The sequence below is a fragment of the Patella vulgata genome, chromosome 6 (assembly GCF_932274485.2).
Source record: "Patella vulgata chromosome 6, xgPatVulg1.2, whole genome shotgun sequence".
Lineage (NCBI taxonomy): Eukaryota > Metazoa > Mollusca > Gastropoda > Patellidae > Patella > Patella vulgata.
The window spans coordinates 21,476,645-21,497,068 of NC_065884.2; the positions used below are offsets into that span (position 1 = coordinate 21,476,645).

At 35.7% G+C, this 20,424-nt stretch overlaps 1 protein-coding gene across 2 annotated transcripts in view; it reads right to left on the reverse strand.

The window, feature by feature from the left end:
- Positions 1-20,424, reverse strand: part of LOC126824625 (nuclear receptor corepressor 1) — a 63,839-nt gene that overhangs the window by 7,750 nt on the left and 35,665 nt on the right. Inside the window, exons 4-26 of one of the 2 annotated variants that reach the window (XM_050553890.2) lie at positions 19,217-19,388; positions 18,138-18,296; positions 17,365-17,481; positions 17,068-17,124; positions 16,568-16,620; positions 16,327-16,393; positions 15,585-15,670; positions 14,876-14,962; positions 14,317-14,404; positions 12,529-12,762; positions 12,034-12,135; positions 11,507-11,583; positions 11,145-11,251; positions 10,495-10,666; positions 9,216-9,331; positions 7,993-8,112; positions 7,472-7,525; positions 7,221-7,360; positions 6,829-6,994; positions 5,987-6,253; positions 5,348-5,875; positions 2,347-4,743; positions 705-916 (exon numbers count right to left, since the gene is read on the reverse strand). In XM_050553890.2, the coding sequence (XP_050409847.2) occupies positions 705-916; positions 2,347-4,743; positions 5,348-5,875; positions 5,987-6,253; positions 6,829-6,994; positions 7,221-7,360; positions 7,472-7,525; positions 7,993-8,112; positions 9,216-9,331; positions 10,495-10,666; positions 11,145-11,251; positions 11,507-11,583; positions 12,034-12,135; positions 12,529-12,762; positions 14,317-14,404; positions 14,876-14,962; positions 15,585-15,670; positions 16,327-16,393; positions 16,568-16,620; positions 17,068-17,124; positions 17,365-17,481; positions 18,138-18,296; positions 19,217-19,388 (5,578 nt within the window). Of the gene's footprint in view, positions 1-704; positions 917-2,346; positions 4,744-5,347; positions 5,876-5,986; positions 6,254-6,828; positions 6,995-7,220; positions 7,361-7,471; positions 7,526-7,992; positions 8,113-9,215; positions 9,336-10,492; positions 10,667-11,144; positions 11,252-11,506; positions 11,584-12,033; positions 12,136-12,528; positions 12,763-14,316; positions 14,405-14,875; positions 14,963-15,584; positions 15,671-16,326; positions 16,394-16,567; positions 16,621-17,067; positions 17,125-17,364; positions 17,482-18,137; positions 18,297-19,216; positions 19,389-20,424 lie in introns of both variants that reach the window. The other variant, XM_050553889.2, reaches the window with a different exon arrangement.

Sequence of the window (20,424 nt, forward strand, 5' to 3'; positions counted from 1 at the left end):
TTGGGAGATAGACCCATATTTCAAGTTTTGTCAAGATCAGATAAAAATTGTGACCTGTAGAATATCCACAAATAAATTGTGGACGGATGTCCGGACGGACAGGGGGCAACGACAATATACGTCCACATGAAAATGAGGTCATATAAAAATGCCCTATGCATTGCCTTTCAACATGATTAGCAGTTAGCACTTCATCACAAAAGGTCATATAACTTTCTTTGTATATATTTTTTTGTTACATAGGAGAGAGGTAATACAGGCCTAACCTTTTCCTCAATCCTTTTCTGAGAATAAAATATTGTTTATAATAGAGCATTATTTTTTATCTACTTTCAAATGTCCAATCTTCTGGAATAAATCGCAAACATAGACCTTAAAACAATGTACAATAAAGAGCAGTCTAAGTAATTCAAAAGAGTCTATTGGTCTATAAAAATCGTCCAATCCTAACAAAAGTTAGGGGGAATATAAAATCCACAAAACTTTCCGACGATTTTTAGCTGCCATCTTTTTGTTAAACTAAGGAAAACTAAGGAAAATGTTTATTGGCTGTATGTCACAGTGGTTTTTTTTCGGTTTTATAACATTTCAATAAAGTTGGACTATACTTTAAATTATTAGCTTTATTGATAAATTCATACATCTCAACCTCAAAATACCCTGTTTTATTTTAAAAATATTAACCATTCGTCATTGAAACTCACCTGTTGGGAAGCTCGTTTTTTCCAGTTTTGATAACCACCATAAGGAGCTGCTGCCCCGCCAGCAGATAAACTACGTGGTCTAGAATCTGTTGTTGAACCAACCAGGTAACTCTCACTAGGTGACATTCTAGAGATGGGTGGTGTAACACTAGGATGTGGTGCAGCTAGATTACGATCTGGATGGAGGTATGGTGAAGGGTTATTCTGGTTTCCTGGAAATTAAAATCAAACAAGCCAACAGTGAGGCTGATGTCCCCCGCCGAAATAGGAAAATAATTAGAGGACACATATAATTATCGTGCCCCAAAGTATCAACCAATCAAATTGCTTATCTCTGCTTACCCTAAGCGGAAAATGCTCATCTTCGAACTCCATCAAGGCATTGACCTAATAAACACATACACCAAGTTTGAACATTCTAGCTCAATTAAAAGTTATCGTGTCCCAAAGCATCAACCAATCAAATTGCTTATCTCTGCTTACCCTAAGCGGAAAATGCTCATCTTCGAACTCCATCAAGGCATTGACCTAATCAACACATACACCAAGTTTGAACATTCTAGCCCAATTAGGAAGAGAGTTATCGTGTCCCAAAGCATCAACCAATCAAATTGCTTATCTCTGCTTACCCTAAGCGGAAAATGCTCATCTTCGAACTCCATCAAGGCATTGACCTAATAAACACATACACCAAGTTTGAACATTCTAGCTCAATTAGGAAGAGAGTTATTGTGTCCCAAAAAGTGTGACGGACAGACAGACGGACAGACAGACAGACAGACAGACAGACAGACAGACAGACAGACAGACAGACCCATTTTAATAGTCCCCTGCTTTCTTCGAAAGGCGGGGGACAATGAAGAACTTTTAAATAGGCCACACCAATTCTATTTTCTGTTCTTTGAGGTCTTGAATCACATGAGAGATGGTTTGTTCAAAATTTCAACCTTTGAACAGCACAACCAAGTACTTTTGGTTTTTACTTAAATCTTTCTCCAGAAGAAATAGGAAGTAAACTTTTTACAGGTGTTCCCAAAGAACAGAAAATCAAATTGTTGTGACCTGACTGAGATCAACACAGATTACTTGATGAGTGATTAGAAGTTAACAGCACTGATCCATGGAAAATACATATTTCAAAATTACCGAAAACAATAGACAAGAACAGATAATTTTTTCAGGCTATTAAAGATACATTATGGTAGATTAGATAACGAGTTGGCAGTTCTCACTATAATAGTTAAAAACTAGATAATGTAAAGGGAATTTGCTGAAAATTTCAGTCAAACCGAGATTTTAGCGATTTAATTTTCAACCTAGCCTCGATCAGTATGATAAAAAAACATAGTCTCGATTATCCATTTCATGATTAAATCATGAATGGAAGTCAAACAGCAAATCGGAACCTAATCCAATAAACATCGCAGGCTAGCGATGACATTGAGAGTTGATTATGGTCTGAATAAGTTAATTAATGTCTAATTAATAATTTAGATAACATTTCAGGCCCAAAGAAAGACCTGCAATAGGCAGATTTAGCAGTTGCATAATGTATGTTTAATTACAGATGTAATAGAATTTAACAGGAAAAGACATAACATGGTGATATCACAATTATATGTTTTACATGTTAACATCTTACCTGTCATACTAGAATTACTGATCTGTGATAATAAACTAGCTGTTCCTTTAGGACTTTGCATCTTCTTCTGTTGATAGTCTCCTATGATTATAGCATGGATGTGTTCTCCTAGTGTAATGCCTGATTTGGACGGGTCTTCACCTTCACTTGTTGGACCTCGACTTGTGTCAGCTTCTCTTTCCATTTGCTGATTCTGATGTCCACCCTGACCAGATACAATACTTGGCCTAGTATCATGTGGTAGTGGGGATCTCCCCAGAGGAAGAGGGGGATAACCAATTCCTGGAGGCTGAACCTTCTCTGGATCCTGATGACCATAAGCACTGGGATTTTCAGAATGCTGCTGTTGCTGTGCTTGTTGTTGATACATCTGCTTTGATTTGCCAAAACTGCTCATGTTTTCATACTCACGTTCCTCTTTAATAATTCGTTGATGTTCTTGGTGTCTCTGCCCTTGTAACTTTCTATCCTTTTTGTCCTCAGTAGTTTGGTTAATCTGATGGGTGATGATGGCGTCTATCAGTGTGGCAGCTGTAAGACTTTTGGGGGGACCTGATTGGTTTTCAACTACAGTAACTGGAGGCTGTTCTCTATCTTTCTGGAAAGCGGTTAACATTAATGCATTTCCATTCCCAACAGATACGCCTGGAAACTTTTTTCTGAAATAGTCTGGATCGGTCAATAAGTTTGTTCTATTGGAATCTCCTGGAGAAGAATCACCATCTGTAATGACGACTGGTTGATCTGGGTTAGTGCTAGCCCTGGGCCTGTAATGTTCTTGCTCAGCTCTTGCTCTTGCAGCTTCTACCATGGCCATCTGAATATGATCAGGATGACGCTGATTTCTATGATCTGGCTGTTCTACTTCCATACCCTGCCTAAAATTTGGTCTCATCCCTGTTGGTGAAGTATGACGTCTTCCATCTCTTTGGGGCACTCCTAGATGTTGACTCATTTCAACATGGCGTGGTGATACAGCTTGTCTTTGTTGAACGCTTGTACTATCTGGTAGAAGCTGCTGATTTGGTTTTCCAGTTCCAGCAACGATACTTGGCCTGGGAGGATAGTGAGGATTAACTGGCAAACCTGCCACAGTTACTGGTTGATGAGACATTCCAGCTTGTACCCAAGAGGTTCTTGGTTTATCTTCACGAGGTGATGGGGAACATTGAGGTGGATATGGAGAAGACTTTGGTTGTCTGTCACTTGAAGAAACTGCTACTTGACTTGGATGAGGGAGGTAAACCATGCCCTGTGTACTGTAAGGAGGCATTTGAGGATGTGGCATGCGAGGGTCAATTCCTCCAGGAAATGGTCTTTGAGGAGGACCACCTGCTGGAGAAAGACGCCCTCCTTCCTTTTCTGGTGCAGCTGGAGATCGTCTATGCATTTGCTGAGCTGTAAAGAAATCACTAACCAAAGTAGCTTTAGAACTGTAAGGAACTGCCTGTTCTTGATAAGAATATTGGTATGGATACTGTCCTTTAGACATTTCCATAGGTTGCTGCTGACCTCTTTCCGAAAATCCTGAGGGTACACCTTGTCTAAAACCTCCTTCATACATAACATGACCTCTTCCAACATTAGGATCCATCATCCGAACATCCATCTGACCGGGAACTCCCCTTCCCATTCCTTCACGACTCAATGGAGTACCTTTTGTAATAGAACCCTCCACTCGTGGTGGTGTAGTCTGTCTTGGTAAACCTTCTGAACGTCTGGATGGTGCCTGAACTGCATGGGTTGGAGCACTCAGATATTGAACCCCAGGTGTACCATGTGTAATGGATCCTGTAGGAAGAAGAGACATCGAACTCACAGGAGGGGATCTAGCAAGTTTAGGGGACATTTTTGAAGAAGTGCTGTTAATGAGAGGTGGAGGCGGAGGAATTCCTCCACGGTTGGCTGGTGAATGCCTTGAAGGATCATATGGTGACCCTGCAGATGTTGGTATACCTCGAACAGCTGGTGACAATGATCTTGAATGCTCAGAGGGATAAATTGAAGGAGATTTTCCCCTACTTTCAGGTCGAGTCTGGTGAGAATGATGCGAGTGAGCAGGAGGAGGGGCTCCCATAGGTTTTGCCAAAGCCTGATCGGGCAGTCTAGGGTAAGGATCAAGCATCATTCTTTGCCTTGGTGATTCAAAGTCTCTTGGATCACCTTTGTAACCATGAGGACCTCTATCCATATCTACACGTCGAGAATAGTCCTGAATCTCAGGTTCCCGTGTATGACGAGCATCTGGTGGTTCACGATCAGCATATCGGGGAACTGCATAGGGAATTCCTGTTCGTGTATCAACTTGATGCATCATAGCCACTTGTTCTAAGCCTTTATCCTTCAAAGTTCTTAAATCTTGTGGTTGACCAACATGTGGCAACCCACTGATAGGAACTGAAATAAAAATTTATTACAAAATCAATAAGGAGCATGACTGCATTTGAAAAATTTGAAAGATAAGGATAATTGAATCTACAAAAAGTAGTTTGCAAGACAAGGCATGGCAAGATCAACAGCCGATTTCATCTGTACCATTCTTATCAACAATCAAATTAGATAGGGGCCATAACTCTGGAGCTAATTTTTCAAAAACACTCAAAATCAATAGCGACAATCTATGAGTCAATATTGACTATTCTTGGAAATTTGGTGAATATCGGAAATGAATTTAACTCTGTAGATCAAGTACGAGCACAGTAACATATGTTATCAACAGGCAGAGTCACTAACACGGGAACTCAAAATCTGTAGTGAACATCTTTATCCCAATACTAACTACTCCAGAACTGAATACAGTAGAGTCAGTAAAGCAAGCGTGGATGGACATACCAAGGTGGTGACAATTTATGACCACATTAACAACAATACAGTTAAATGCCATAAGCAGTCATATTTTTATACAGATAATTACTTTTTTAAAATTATCGGGATTGGCTATTCACTAAATTAATTCTAAGAAGGAAGGATTAACACATTGCTTGTAAACTGACTGACTTACTTTGTTTAGTTATAGCAACGCCTATATCTTGTGCTTGACCTGCTGCAGGCTGACTCAAATTTCTCTCAATAGCTGAATTAATCAAATCTCGCACACAGGGAGCTTTCTTTTCAACAAACTGGTTTCCTTGTTGGATGTGAGGAGAAACTGCACTGCGACTATTTTCAGAATGTCCACTAGGGGGTCTCGGAGAAAGTCGACTATCATGAGGGGTTAAGCGTCCTGGGAATTGTGAAATCTGATTGGACGAGTAGTCAATGACCTGTACATCTCTGCTTGGAGGACGAGATGACTGACTGAAAGATGGACTAGCACTGTGCCATATTCGACCTGGAGGAAGGCCTGGAGAGGAAGCTGGTCTTGGACTGTGTATTTTGACATCCATGGGTAAGCTATTGTGAGGAGATTGACCAGGCATCGTCTGACCAGAGCCATATCTGTTAGAAGATGGTAGTGGACCTGGCATTCGTGATACAACATGCCCTTGAGACACTGGTGATAATGTTGGAGTACCTATTGCTGGTGCAGCTGCAAAAAAAGATATAAATATTTTAAAATTATAGCTTGGAAGATCTGTAAAATGGATGTGCTAAGAATAGGTTGATGATGTAAAACAGGATATAATCTTTGCAAACTTACCATAGGTAACTTTAACAGGAACAGGTCCTCCAGTAGAGGATGGACGAGATGTTGGACCATGATGGCTACCACTGCCAGTTATTCCCCCTGTTCCAGGTCCAGGCCCCTCATCAGCACTCAAGGTGGCACTGCTGTCATTATCTGGTATACTACGTAAACTACCTTGTGAAGCACTTAATGTTTTGTCAGCAAGTGTATCAACCTGGGGCAATGCTGTAATCGTAGAGTCAGGGACAGCTGGTTTCTCAAGCTTAACTGCATCTCCAGCTTTAAAATACAAACAATTTGATTTTCAAGTAGATAGAATATGCATCCTTACAGCTTGTAAATGAGTTTAATCTGTGCTTTGGCATGGTTTATTTAATATTTATGTGGTTTCATCTCATTTTTGAAAAGTCATTATAAATACTCTTTCCTAATTTCAACTCACTTTACCAGTTATACTATTTTCTGCATGAAACTTTCATACACGCATGATTTTCACCCACCAAACTTGATTGTAGTGGAGACTATAAATTACGGAAGAAGATGCTCTTCTCAATCCTTCGATTTAGTTAGTTCTCTTTCTTGTCACAAGACCCTTTTTGAAAAATGACTTCTGAGTTGTACATGTTTGAAACACATCCTAAATTTTCAAAACCCAATAAAAATAAGATTTGGTATTTCAGGAAGTTATATAGTAAAAAGACATTCTACAGGCAAAAATAAAAGAGGCTAATAACTCATCTAGATTTGCTATTAAGACTGCTCAGGACGTTAAGACCACATTTTATTTCAGTAATCAAGACTTTGTACTTCCTTCTTTTTAACTTCAAGGAATCTTTCTCCCAGTTTATACATACCTTCATCAATCTGCATTGGTGTAGGACTAGGAGCACTAGTGGTATCAGAATCATCACCATTATCTTCTCCATTATCTTCTTCACATAGAGATAACTCATCATCTGAATGGGCAGTCATCGTTGATGCTACACTTTCAGACATAGAAACAGTTCTCTTGTCCTCATTCTGTAAAAACATAACAATCCATTATAGGAAACAGATCTGTACCCGACTTCTCGCTTACTTACTAGAGCACTTTTAAAATGAGTAAAATTTCTTGGATTTATTTTTGTTTTGTTAATAAATAGATTCTATTTTTAACATGATTTCAATTAATAACATTTGTTGGTTATTATGAAATATACACTAACTTGAAAGATATTTCTTGATAAAATGAATAAAATATTTTTACCTTTTCTTTGTGTTCTGCTATGATGGCCTCTAGATTAAACTTCTTCTTGTAATTAAAATAGAAATTTTTACACTGAGCTTCTGTTTTCGATCCAACAACATTTGCAATGGCTGCCCAATCTCTTCCATGTTCTCGTAAACCTAAATGACCAATACATTATTTCAGTTGGTTGTATATTTTATTCAAAACATTTTTTACATTTGGTTCAAGTTCTCCCTCCATATTTACTAGAAATTTACTACAATTCATACCTTGCTTTGCAATGTCCATTTCTTCCTCTGTCCATCTAGATGTTTCTACAATTTCTACAAAATAAAAAAAAAGATGAATTCATAATTGAAATTTGAAATGTTTCGGATATAGACAGCTAAAAGACTAGAATGATCATTTTAGGATGCTTAAAAACATCCACCATTCACATTACATATAATCTTAATCCAAATAGAATCTATCTTCCAAAGGGAAATAACCATTTCCCACGGACATGGCAATCATTTGTCTTATACTTATCTTCGACTTATCTTCGAATAAAGGTCAGAAAAATCTTCAGTGAGAATTCAACTTTCAAGCCAGTAATTTCGCTAACATATGACAAGATTTTATTGTATTAATACGCCCAATAAGAGCAGCATACATACTATTAAAACAAAATCTAAATAGTACAAAAGAAACCCTCAACACATTTGATGTGGTGAAATGTTTATATGGAGGATCACTTTGTATTGTGTTTCCAGTACAAGCCATACAAACAACATAAACATTAGAAACATACCATCTGTATTTTCAGGAACTGTTTGTACCAGTGGTTCGTTAGTTTGTGGATTATTCCCCATCTTTCTAGCTATTCTATTAAAACATGCCGAACAACATTTATTGATCTCTTCTGTTAATTCTACAATAAAACATAAACACTGTCAAATAAAATTTATTCCATATGGCACTTGTACCATGGTATATTAAATATATAAATGCTTTCTGTTTGATCTGTTTATTAGCTTTCTCTATACGAGGAAGATGGGCATTGGCAACATGAAACAGATGGGTACTTGTAACACAGAACAGGAGTAACTTGTAATATGAAACACATCAGTACTTGTACCATAAAACAGATTGGTACTCAGAGGCGGATCCAAGTGGGGGCACGAGGGGTGCGCCCCCCCCCCCTAATTTTCGACAGTGCTCTTTTTTACTGCTGAAAGTGCCTTTTCTCAGACCCAAATATGTCCGTTCCCAACCCGTTGCAGGGATCCCAAATGACTCAAACACACCAGTCTGGTCTAATTAATGCTTCCACTTTCAAATGAATTCTTGTTGTTTGGCTGACGGTACCCTAATCCTATAGAGTGACTATAGACAGACATCAATGATAGCATCTTGTAGAATCAGCAGCGTATACACTCATGCCCATCAGCGACACGCATGAGTGCAACTTGATGTAGCATTGTTTCATGTGTGGACAGTACACAGAACAAGTTACAAGGCTTAAATAGGGAAGTGGCTAGGGAATAGATTCGTCTTTTTTCCCCATCATAATGCCTTGCTCGCCTTGACAATTTTCGAGTCGAATGTTCAACTGGCTTTTTTGCTCGATTTTAAGGCTCTTTTTCAACGATTTCCGAAAGTTTATTTAGACGAAAATATCAGCCAAATAGCTCTTGGAATGGCTACAGATGCAAGGAAATGACGGATAATTTTCTTTGGGGGGAACCCCCCCCCCCCCCCAAAAAAACCCCCCTCTCAGCGGCGTGCCCCGTCTCCGCGGTCAGTGCCCTCATTTTGTGGCGCCCCACCCCTTTTCAAAATTCCTTGATCTGCCCCTGGTACTTGTACCATGAAACAGATTTGTACTTGTGTACTTGTAACATGAAACAGGTGGGTATTTGTAACATGAAACACTTGTAATATAAGACAGATAAGTATTTTAACAAGAAATATATGTGACTTTAAAACCTAGATTTATACCACTCCCTCTTCAATATGATAAAACTAACTTACGTAAATCTTTTACAATAACATCTTTGACCTCTGCTGACAGTTCTCCCCATTTTGGTGGTAATGGACGTAGCCTCTTCATCTTGCGTTTTGGGGTTTTACAAGTAGGAACAGGACACCTTAACATGTAATTTAAATAAAAAGACATTTTATATTCCTCAATAAAAATACAGCATTAAAAACCTGATATAATTTACCATTGGACTCACCAAAAGTACAAATAGTCCAAGTCTATAACCTTTAGCCTATAAAGACTGAGAGAGGAATAGGGTTTAACGTCCACTCAACACAAACCACGCCATTTCGCAATTAAAATATGATACAATTTTATTTCAATAATTTGCTTGCAGTGGGAGGAAACCAGAGGACCTGGAAAAAATCCATGGGATTGGGGAAATTTGACCCATCTCATACATCCTATAAATTCATAATAACACAACTTTTATGGATTTACTACTTTTTAGTTTATTTATGCAAAATTTCAATACTGTTACAGGTATTTTAATATTGTTTGATAAAGATACCTGTTGAACTGTTCATGTATTTCACCAAATATAATTGATTAGAAATTACAACATTTTTTTTCAAAAATTTAATATAAATCACTGTATATACACTAATATTACAGTAATATGTGCTTTAAAGTTTTAGAACCATTTTTGTCTATTTCAAGGTTCCAAAGAATAGAGTCATATACACTGTAAGGATATTAGCCTATAAATTAATGATTAGAATCTAGGCAGTTACCATCATAAATAGTACTTATATGACTAAAAGTCAAGTTAGTTAACCCGTTAAGTGTGACGTTTTCAAAACGTTAACTACCCCCTATTGTGTAATTAATTTGACGAAGTGACGAAGAACTATGTGCTATGTTCTAAGAATAGGTTGGGGAAAATACCTCAAGGCATTATATTACGCCCTACACACAGTGAGTGGCAGTTGTCCAGGACGTAATATAATGTCCTACACATGCTGCGATCGTGGGGGGATTCCCAAGGGATTCCCCCAAGTGACGAACTATGTTCTAAGAATAGGTTTGGGAAAATACCTCCAAGGCGTTATATTACGCCCTACACACAGTGAGTGGCAGTTGTCCAGGACGTTATATAACAACCTACGCACTTAACGGGTTAAGGCCTTCTTAATTATTTCAGTGGTGAAAAGATTCTGACCCGACACCTGAATAACTATGAAATTGAAATTACCAATTACTTTTGGTTCACATTAGAATGCATACAAATTCATCAAACAATCAATTCAACAAAAATTAAATACTTACTGCGTATATCTACGTCTAACTGATCGGCATCTACAACTACTACAAACTCTCATATCAGATTTTAAATCACTTTCTTTTAAACCATATAAATCACAATTACTCCATGTTAATGGTCGACTTAATCCAAAATGTTCTAGCTGTGTTTTACATACAGCACATTCATGGGCTCCACCTAAAATAATTTCAGCATGAAGTTAAAAATTATTTCCACATTTTAAAGATGCCGGTCTCGATCTTGAACTTTTCAGACAATATCTAACATTTTGCTCATGGCTTAATCCATGCTAAAATTTATTCATATTGATTAATAAACATCATTCATGATGATCAGAGGCTTCAAGTTTTTAACAATAAAGAAATGCTAAAACTAGTGGGTCACTTTAGGACAAACACAGGGGCTACAATTTGGGTAACTGAATTCCAACTACTAAGGATGTATGCATCAGTTCCACTCAGTCAAGGGACCTATGTAATTATTTACCAGTATCTGTGGGTTAATAAATTACAAAGAGTAGAAAATGTTTAAAATGATAAGTATTGTAGATTTTCTTAATCCTTTCCCATCTGAATGTCATGATAAACGAATCCATTTAATCTAATGTATAAACATATTTTATACAGTTATACGGAATTGGGCATAAGTTATGTACCATCAGCCTCTGTTTGATGTGTGGTGTTCCCATCTTCATCTGATGATTCATCTTCTACATCTTTTACTTCATCTTCTTTCTTTATTGTAGTACTAGCTGTACTAGTACTGTAATAAAACCAAATATTTATTGTAGTACTAGCTGTGCTAGTACTGTAATAAAACCAAATATGTATTGTAGTACTACTAGTAGTACTTGTAATTAAGAAAACCAAATATTTATAGTACTAGATGTACTAGCACTGTAATACGATAACCAGATATTTAGACTCTATTTTCATTCCGTGTTGATAGATCAGATATTAACTGATGTCCTAAGATTTGGGAGATAAAAGTCAATGAGCATACAGATACTACAATTACCTTTCTTTAGCGGGTTCTTCTATTACTTCTGGTTTAGGTTCTTCTTTTGGTTCCTCTTTAGGTACAACGGGTTGGGGCTAAGATAAAACAAACCAACAATTACATGAGAAGATGTGCCAACTTTTTATACTCTTTATCTATCTCATCAATATCCCAGATGCTTGTAAAATGATAAATCTGAAACCTTTTAGTATTTATAGACAAACTAAGAGTGGTTTCTGATGAGTTATTTCCCCCTGAATTTGATTATCTCCCATATATGAATATGAATGTAATAGAATTTAGGCACAATACTTAGCCTCAGCTTAATGCTATTTTGAAAGAAATTTTCAATTTCACAAGCAATTTCATGATCAATATCCATCACAAATAATAATTATCTTTAACTGATAAGTTAGGTTGATAATTGTAGTCTTGTTGAACTTTATTATGAATATGGTGTTTTTAATAATAAAACATATTAATTTTCAAATTTTCCATAACACTTTCATGGCACAATGTTTTTTTTTTCCTTCAGATATAGTTACCTTAAATGGTCTTCTTTTCTTCATGTTTTGTTTCCTTAGTAACTGTTTATAATTTTCTTTCTTCTTACTTTGATAATAAAACTGTATAACTTCAGGTACACTCTAAAAAAATAATATTTTTTTTTGTTAAAACAATTAAAAATCTTGCTTACCTTTCTGAGGATTTTACTTTTACTGAACTTTGAGACACTAAATGTAGGTGAGAGAGAGAGAGAGAGAAATGGGGTTTAACGTCCACTCGGCACAAACTAGGTCATTTCGGGACTAACATATGGTTTTTAATTTTATTTCAATAATTTGTTTGCGTGTAGGGGTCTTTAGCAGTGGGAGGAAACCGGAGGACCCTGAGAAAACCCACGAGGTTAGACAGGCGACCCTACTCCTTGCCACATACAACCGGGGATTCTAAATGTAGGTAGCCATGATTCAATAAAATGCAGGTTCCCATTTCTCCGACATCAACCCAATTATATCAAAGACAAGATTAAACCATACCTTTTTCTGTAAAAATGTTGAAATATGAACAAAGTTTTTAGGATGTTGAAGATATTTTTCTTTAAAGATTTGTTTTTCTTGTTCAGTCCATTTGATTAAAGCTTGACTTTCTTTATATTCTGCCATTGGATCTTCCATCAACCCGTTATTGTTGATGAACTTCATCTTACGTTGTTGAGCGTCTAACATCATCGGTGGAATTACAGAAAAACTTCTCATCTTCTTCTCTTCTTCCTAAAAATGACAAATCATTTCTAAATTTAATGTTCATATTCATGAATGTATTATAGCTCAAAGAGCAGACAGTCCTTGCTATAATAGTTAAAAAATAGATAATGAAAAGGGAATATGTTAAACATTTCATTCAAAGGACTTCAATCTGAGCCAAGTTATCAGCAATACAACTTAGGTCTATCCTCGATTGTTATTACTACTATTGTTACGCTAATAAACAGAGTCTAGATTATCCATTTTTATGGTTATTTCATCAACCACAAAACGTATTCAAATCTATTAAATATCAGAGCCATCCGATGGCATTGAGAGTTGATTATAGTCTTGGTAAGTTAATTATTGTCTAATTAATAATTTATATCACATTTCAGGCCTAAAGAAAAACCTGCAATAGACAGATTTAGCTTTTGCATAATGCATTTTAAATAAATGTAACTTGTTTGATTTCTAAGGCCTGATCTGTGACTCCCAATTTATAACCAGGGATAATGCCTGAAGGATATGCCTGTCAGTATAGAACCAACAACCTGAAATAATATTGTAGGTCTGAACTGTGATCCAGAGATGACCAGGGCTGCTGACTACCAGTATTGCAGCGCAATTTGCGATACATATTTTGTTTGTTGCTAATCAAAAATTAAAATCTAATGTTTTTGATTCGCAGTAACAGCGAATCATCAATATGCCTGTCATTTTGGATATCGGCACAAAGATTATCCACATTTTGAAGACAGCGTGTATAAAAAGTCGAACAAAATTTTATAACAAAACTGAATTCTCTGTGTGACATTTTCTTCTCGAACTAACAAGACACAATTCATTATACTATCTAATACAGGGACATAACTCTATGAATAGGGACTATTAAACCAGAAATAGTGAATCGATTAGTACCACTCACGTTACGAGACATGTCAATTTCAAGTAATTATATCAATATTCATTTTTGAAAGAAATAAATCCAGTGTATCCCACATGTATTGTAAATAAAATAAATAAATGTTAACATATTGTAAAATGATAAATCTAAGTAAGAATTACCAAAAATACTATTGTTTATATTGCGCGTATCTAGTTAATCGAGGTATGCCCGATTGAACAAAGATAGTAATACATGACAAAATGCAGACGAAATTGTTTTCTAACGAAGGTTTCTAATGTAATGAAGAAATAACAATTAAAATGAGTGGGGCTTCGGAAGTCACTTCCAAGAATTGGCTTCAGACATAAGACCTAACTAAAAGTCTACATCACATTCACAAACTGTCATAACTACATGTGGCAGTGCTAAAAACATCTAAGAATGAAATCTAATCATTTGTTAAGAATTAAAGTAATATCTTGTTATTTAGGTGTTTTATGTTGAAGCTGAAAAACTGCTAATCAATTTTTAAATATGCTAATCAAATTTGTCAAAATTGGACTTTTTGATTAGTAGACCTGCTAATCAACTGTGAAAAATTACTGACAGCCCTGGTGATGACCCACATTGTTTCAGTAGACATCATAGATGGTGTGTATTAAAAATAAATCGAAATAATTAAAGGACCATACCTCCTGTTCATTAAGACCATCTACTATCTGCTCTAATTCAGCATCACTTCTAGCATAACCTGCTATACTGCCTCTTGTACCCACTCGACTAAAATATTAATAAACAAATACAAAATTTATAGATACTTTTTTCTTTATTTACAAAATATATTGCACAATACATCTCAAATATGGATACTTCTAGAGATCTAATATTCTGGATTTTATCAGGAAGACAAATAGAGAAATAAATTTGATAGAATGGAATGGGGTATAACGTCTTGTCAACAAAATAATTTGGTCAGTTTGAAACTAACATATGTTGAATTTAATTTCAATGTGAGGGAGAAATATTTTTTTTTTTTAGCATGTTTGAGTAGATGAGAGTGGTTTTTCAGTAGGCACAATTCTTTGCAGTCGTACCCATGACAAGTGAAAACTAGACATTAAAAACCCTGATGGTTCTTTTTAATGCCAGTGCCATACCACCAACCCTCTAAATTTAAAGAAATAATTCTGTTTAGTCAAAAATAATATACAGTTTATAAATGAGTAGATGAGCTTAACTATAAAGTAATACCTTTGAAACCGTTCTCGATCTTCTCTTGCTTTTTTAATTTCTGGAAATAACTTCTCATAAAATTCCCGAGATTTGGCTTCTTTGGTTCTATAAAATAATTAAAGTATGCATAATTATTAATTCCATAAATATTGGCAGAACCATAAGTTAGTAGGTAATCAATTAATTTAATAGAATAACACTTTAAGACGTGTAGATTAAAACCATGTTGATTTTTTTAGACCAGGAATGGGGACCATATTCACAAAAACTTCAATTAAAGTATTTTAAGAATTCAGCCCTTTCATTGGCCAAGAGCTAAAGTTTGTACTAGGATTTTTAATCTCCACCAATGAAGCGGCTGCATTTTTAAAATATTTTAGTTTAAGTTTTCGGGAATAAGGTCCCTGGTCCCCAAGTGCTACTTATCTTGTTGTTCTTATCAGGGGGGCAACTCTCTTCCAAAACAGCCTAGGGATCTGGCAATTGAAGTACGATCAACAAGAAAGATGGCGTTATTGTTCCTTGGGCAATTGTGCATGGATTGGTGGACTTTAATTTTTGATATGATGTCACAATTCCAAGATGGCAGAGATGACATCATACTCGGTTCCTGGTCTACAGTAGCTCCATACTTGTTTTTAATATAATTGAACGAAAAAAATAATATTTAATTATCTTGATTATTATACAAATGAACTCAAAACTTAATTAAAACACAGAATCTTACTTTCTATTTTTATTATTTTCAAGTCTTTCCATTTTCTTCAGCCATGTCTGCATGAGTTGGTCGTAGCGTTCAGTCAAGTATTTCTCCTGAAGATTAAAATAATGTAAAATAACAATAACAAAAGAAAAAACCCTCAAAATCAGTCCAAGACTCTTAATTTCGACTAGGTTAATCCTTATGATTAGTATGAAAGATAGAGTGTTTGCAAGCTTTCTAAAAAAAGGGCAGTAACTGTGGATAAAAATTGATCCTAAACTTTGACATCTTGTATAGGGTTTATACAAAAGTTTGATAACAGGAGCAATAACTATGTGTAAAATCAATGCGATGGCCGGAGTTCTTCTTGATTCTTATGGAGAGAGAGAGAGAGAGAAATGGGGTTTAACTTCCACTCGACACAAACTAGGTCATTCCAGGACTAACATATGCTTTAATTTTTTTTTTAATTTCAATAATGCACGTAGGGGTCTTTAGCAGTGGGAGGAAACCGGAGGACCCCGAGAAAACCCATGAGGTTGGACAGGCGACCCTACTCCTTGTCACATACAACCAGGGATTCGAAACCACGCCAGTTGACTCAAGTGACAGGCCTTATGATACAGCGGCTAACCATTCGGCCATCCCCTCCCCCCCCCCCCCCCGATTCTTACAGCCAACCAAACAATCCCAAGGAGTTTGAAAACAACCCAACATGTAATGTGGGTCTATACAAACAGTATATTTGTACTATTGTATGACATACCCTAATTCTTCTAGCCTGATGCCGTTTCTTCAGATGTAAGATAAGTCTCTTCTTAAAAACTTGAAACCTAAAAATCAAGTAGAATACATAGTATTTATCTTTAAAAACCTGTCATATGTAGTAAAGTTAATGGCTTGTGTGAATAGATGTGTATAGAAAAACAGATTTGAAAATCCTGAAAAACTATCAGATTGGTTATAATCAGATATCTGATATTATATATAATATATTAAAAACTTACTTTTGTTTATTTTCCTGATATATAGCTGTATCTGAAGGTTGATGATACAATGGCTGAAATACAAAACAACATACCTTTAACGAATTCAAGTTTATGCCACAACAATCGGAACTTTTGTTATGAACAGCTATTGAGATTTGGCGACTTACTTGTTTGCTCAACTCAAAAGCCTTCAGTTACAACCTTTTAAGCTTTGAAATTTTAAACCCGAAAAATTGTTCACAGGATATAAATGGCTATCAAAACCCTAAACAACTAAAAATCAATTTGGCTTGGCCTTAGTTTTACATTACAATACATTACAGAATTGCTGATTTTATTTACGCTAAAATTATGAATGATCTGAATCCACATCAATTATTTTGTATGTGGTTACGGGAATACCTAATGCATTAAACCAACACAAAGACAGTTTAGGATACTCCATATTCTGTTAACAGAGAAGTAAGAAGGACTTGCTATCATATACAATGAATGCTCAAAATTAAAATTCAACTTACTAAATCTATTTTGGGTCCCAATTTGCTTAACATCTTATGAGCCTCTTCTGCTTTCCTCTGAAGTTAAAACATAAAATGATCAAATGTGTGCATTTCAAATTCGGAACTCTATTTGTTGATGCCAGAAAGGGTTTTAACCCTTTTGATTCTGTCAGACCATTATAATTTTCTTTCCCTGTGAGAGTTGCACATCCAAATGTCAAAATACCGTACCTAATTAGATATTATTAGAAATAAAATGCGTGGGGGGTTAGACTAAAGATATAGCTCTCATAGTTTATATTGAGCTTTGCTTACCCTATTTTCAGCATAAATAATCTGTGCTATACTCTGATGTTTAGGTTCTGTTTGATTTAATTCAGGTGATACTCTCTTTTCTTCTTGAGGTTTGGCTGTATCTTTCTCTAATTGATCCTATAATATAAACAGAATTACGAAATAATAGCATGTATGGGGCTAATGTCTACAGACAAAAGGCAAGAAAGTGGAGAACCCGAAGAACACCATGAGGTTAAACAGGTGACACTACTCTGCCACGTACCAAGAGAGAGAGAGAAATGGGGTTTAACATCCACTGGACACAAACTAGGTCATTTCGCGACTAACATATGGTCCAATTTTATTTCAATACTTCGCTTGCATGTAGGGGTCTCTAGCAGTGGGAGGAAACTGGAGCACCGGAGAAAACCCACAAGGTTGAACAGACAACCCTACTCCTTGCCACGTACAACCGGGGAATTGAAACCACACCAGTTGACTCAATGACAGACCTTATGATACAGCGCGCACATGCTAACCATTCGACCATCCAATCCCCCTTTCACGTACAAGCCACAATACTTGATTCAAACGAAAACGTTCCACCATTTGGCCACCTAACCTCCCTGGAATACTGAATTCTTTATTTTTTATGTACAGATATCTTTTTTAATTCAAGGGCAATAACACTGAGAATAATGTCTCAAATTCAAAATCCTACATGGTCATTGGTCTTATCCTGAATCATTATCAAAACTGTTTTTGTTTTTACAACTGTCCATTTGAGTTTTGATGAAAGAAAGAGTTCCCACCTGTTTCTTTTGTAGATTTTTAATCTTGGATTCAACTTGATTAATCTCCTGATCTAATATAGTAATCTGTGCAATAATCTCTTCTTTCTCTTTCTGTGATTTACCTACAGGTTCATCAGTTGGTGAAATAGCTTCTACTTGTGGATTATATGCTGGCTCCTATAAAAATATATAATAAAAATTACAAAACTTTTCCTAAAAAATCTTTGGATGCACAGTTTGAAAAAAACCCAGGTTACCAGGCAACGAAAAATACACCCACAGCAGCTAAGTCACCTGGGTAGTCAACAAGGGTTGTGGCATATTTTTTCCTTTGTCAGTAATGAGAACATTTACAACACACAAAAATCTAATTACGAGTAATAACCCATGAAGTAATTATCAGAAATCATTAGAATTTGTTTCGATGGTTTGTCTTATGATCTTAAACAATTTATATTAACTTTAGCCTCTAGAGTGTGAACAAGATTTATCAAAGTAATTGTCCAAAATCATTGAAAATGAATAGGATTTTTCGTCTCATGAGGTTAAACACTGTGTGTGTATAAATTTAAAATTAATCAGATATTAACTTAGCCCCTAGAGCTGCTACACGATTTTTCAAAGAGGTGAAGGGCAATAACTCCTGCAGAAATTATCAGAAATAGTTGAAAATCTATAGGATTCTTCGTCTCATGACCTAAAACTATGTGTGTATAAATTTATAATTTATCGGATATTTACTTAGCCTCTAGAGCTTCTACAAGAGTGATCAAGGGTCATAACTGTGGTAGTAATTATCGGAAATCGCTGAATATCAATAGGATTTTTTGTCTCGTGACCTTAAACACTATGTATAAATTTAAAGTCAATTGAATATGAACTTTAGCCTGTAGAGCATCCACAAGCAATTGTGGACGCCAGACTTGTTTTTTTTTTCTCTCGCACAGTTCAACTGGTCATTGTTTGATTTTTAAATTCTGAAACCCTATCTTTGACGATATAACAAAATTTCACTTTTCTCTTCCGACAATATTTTGATTGGTTAAAAATTTCAGATTGAATTGTTTTTTTCACGACTGTGTGAAACAATAACCTACCCTTTTGACCTCTATTTGGGTATCTACATGTAATGGTTGAAGAAGGTCAGGTCGATTTATCAGACGTGGTCGCTTAGCAACTTGAGGACCCATATCACCCCCTCCTCCCGTTGTTATTCTGGTTGGGATAACAGCTGCCATGTCTTGACTATATTGAGGATATGCCTCGGATCTGGAAAACAGAAGACATTTTTTTTTTCATTGTTATGAACAAAATCACAAATGAATGGAATCTAATGTAAGCTTCAAATAGTTATAAATGAGGTGAGATGAGATGGGGTTTTAACATCCCAGATAATCTTTAAAGTTTGCAGTATGTTTTTATAGCACGGTTTAAAATTTTCATTATTTTGGATTGAAGCCCCTTCATTTTACTCTTCTTCAAACTATTCAACAGTAAAACTATCAGGACTATACAAAATTCTACTCACAACAATATACTGTATTTTTAATTTATAAGAGTTTACTTTAGTCTCAACAGCATAGGCAACGTAGAAATGATTGATAGAAGTTCCATGGTTTTTATTAATATTGTTTAGAAAATTAATATTTGACTGATAAAATACACTTAGTCATTATTTTAGCTCTACTTATAAACCTACATGTATAATGATAAATCTCTTTGATCTTTGGGGTATATTCTAGGCCCGGAAAAACTTTCTGCCTGAAAGTCGGGGCGGCTTTGAATATATACACAGGAATTTGGGGTTATTCTTCTGAAAGTTTTTCTTTAAACCTGGGATATTCTCATTTTACGAACATGTAAACATAGACGGTCTATACACAAGATAAAGTCCTTGACTTCGTTATGCTGGGGAAGAAAGACTTCAGAAAAAACCCTCGAAATAAAAACCGTGGCTTGTTGGCCTAAGTTTGGCTATTTCTCAGGTTATTTTCTTCAGTCTTTCTTTCCCCGGCATAACCTCTGTCTCCTGCTTTATCCTACACTTACAACATGATCATCAGTCCTATTTACATAAAGCTTAATGTCCAGGTATACAGACTAATCATAAGTCATTTTTAAATAAAATTAGGTCCAGGTGTACAGACTAATCATCAGTCATATTTACATAAAACTAGGTCTTGGTATACAGACTTATATCATCAGTCATATTTACATAAAGCTTGGTCCAGAGTATATTATACAGACTACAGATGAAAATAAATATCTTGTGGCAGACAAAGTAGTACTCTGTCTTTTTTTATTT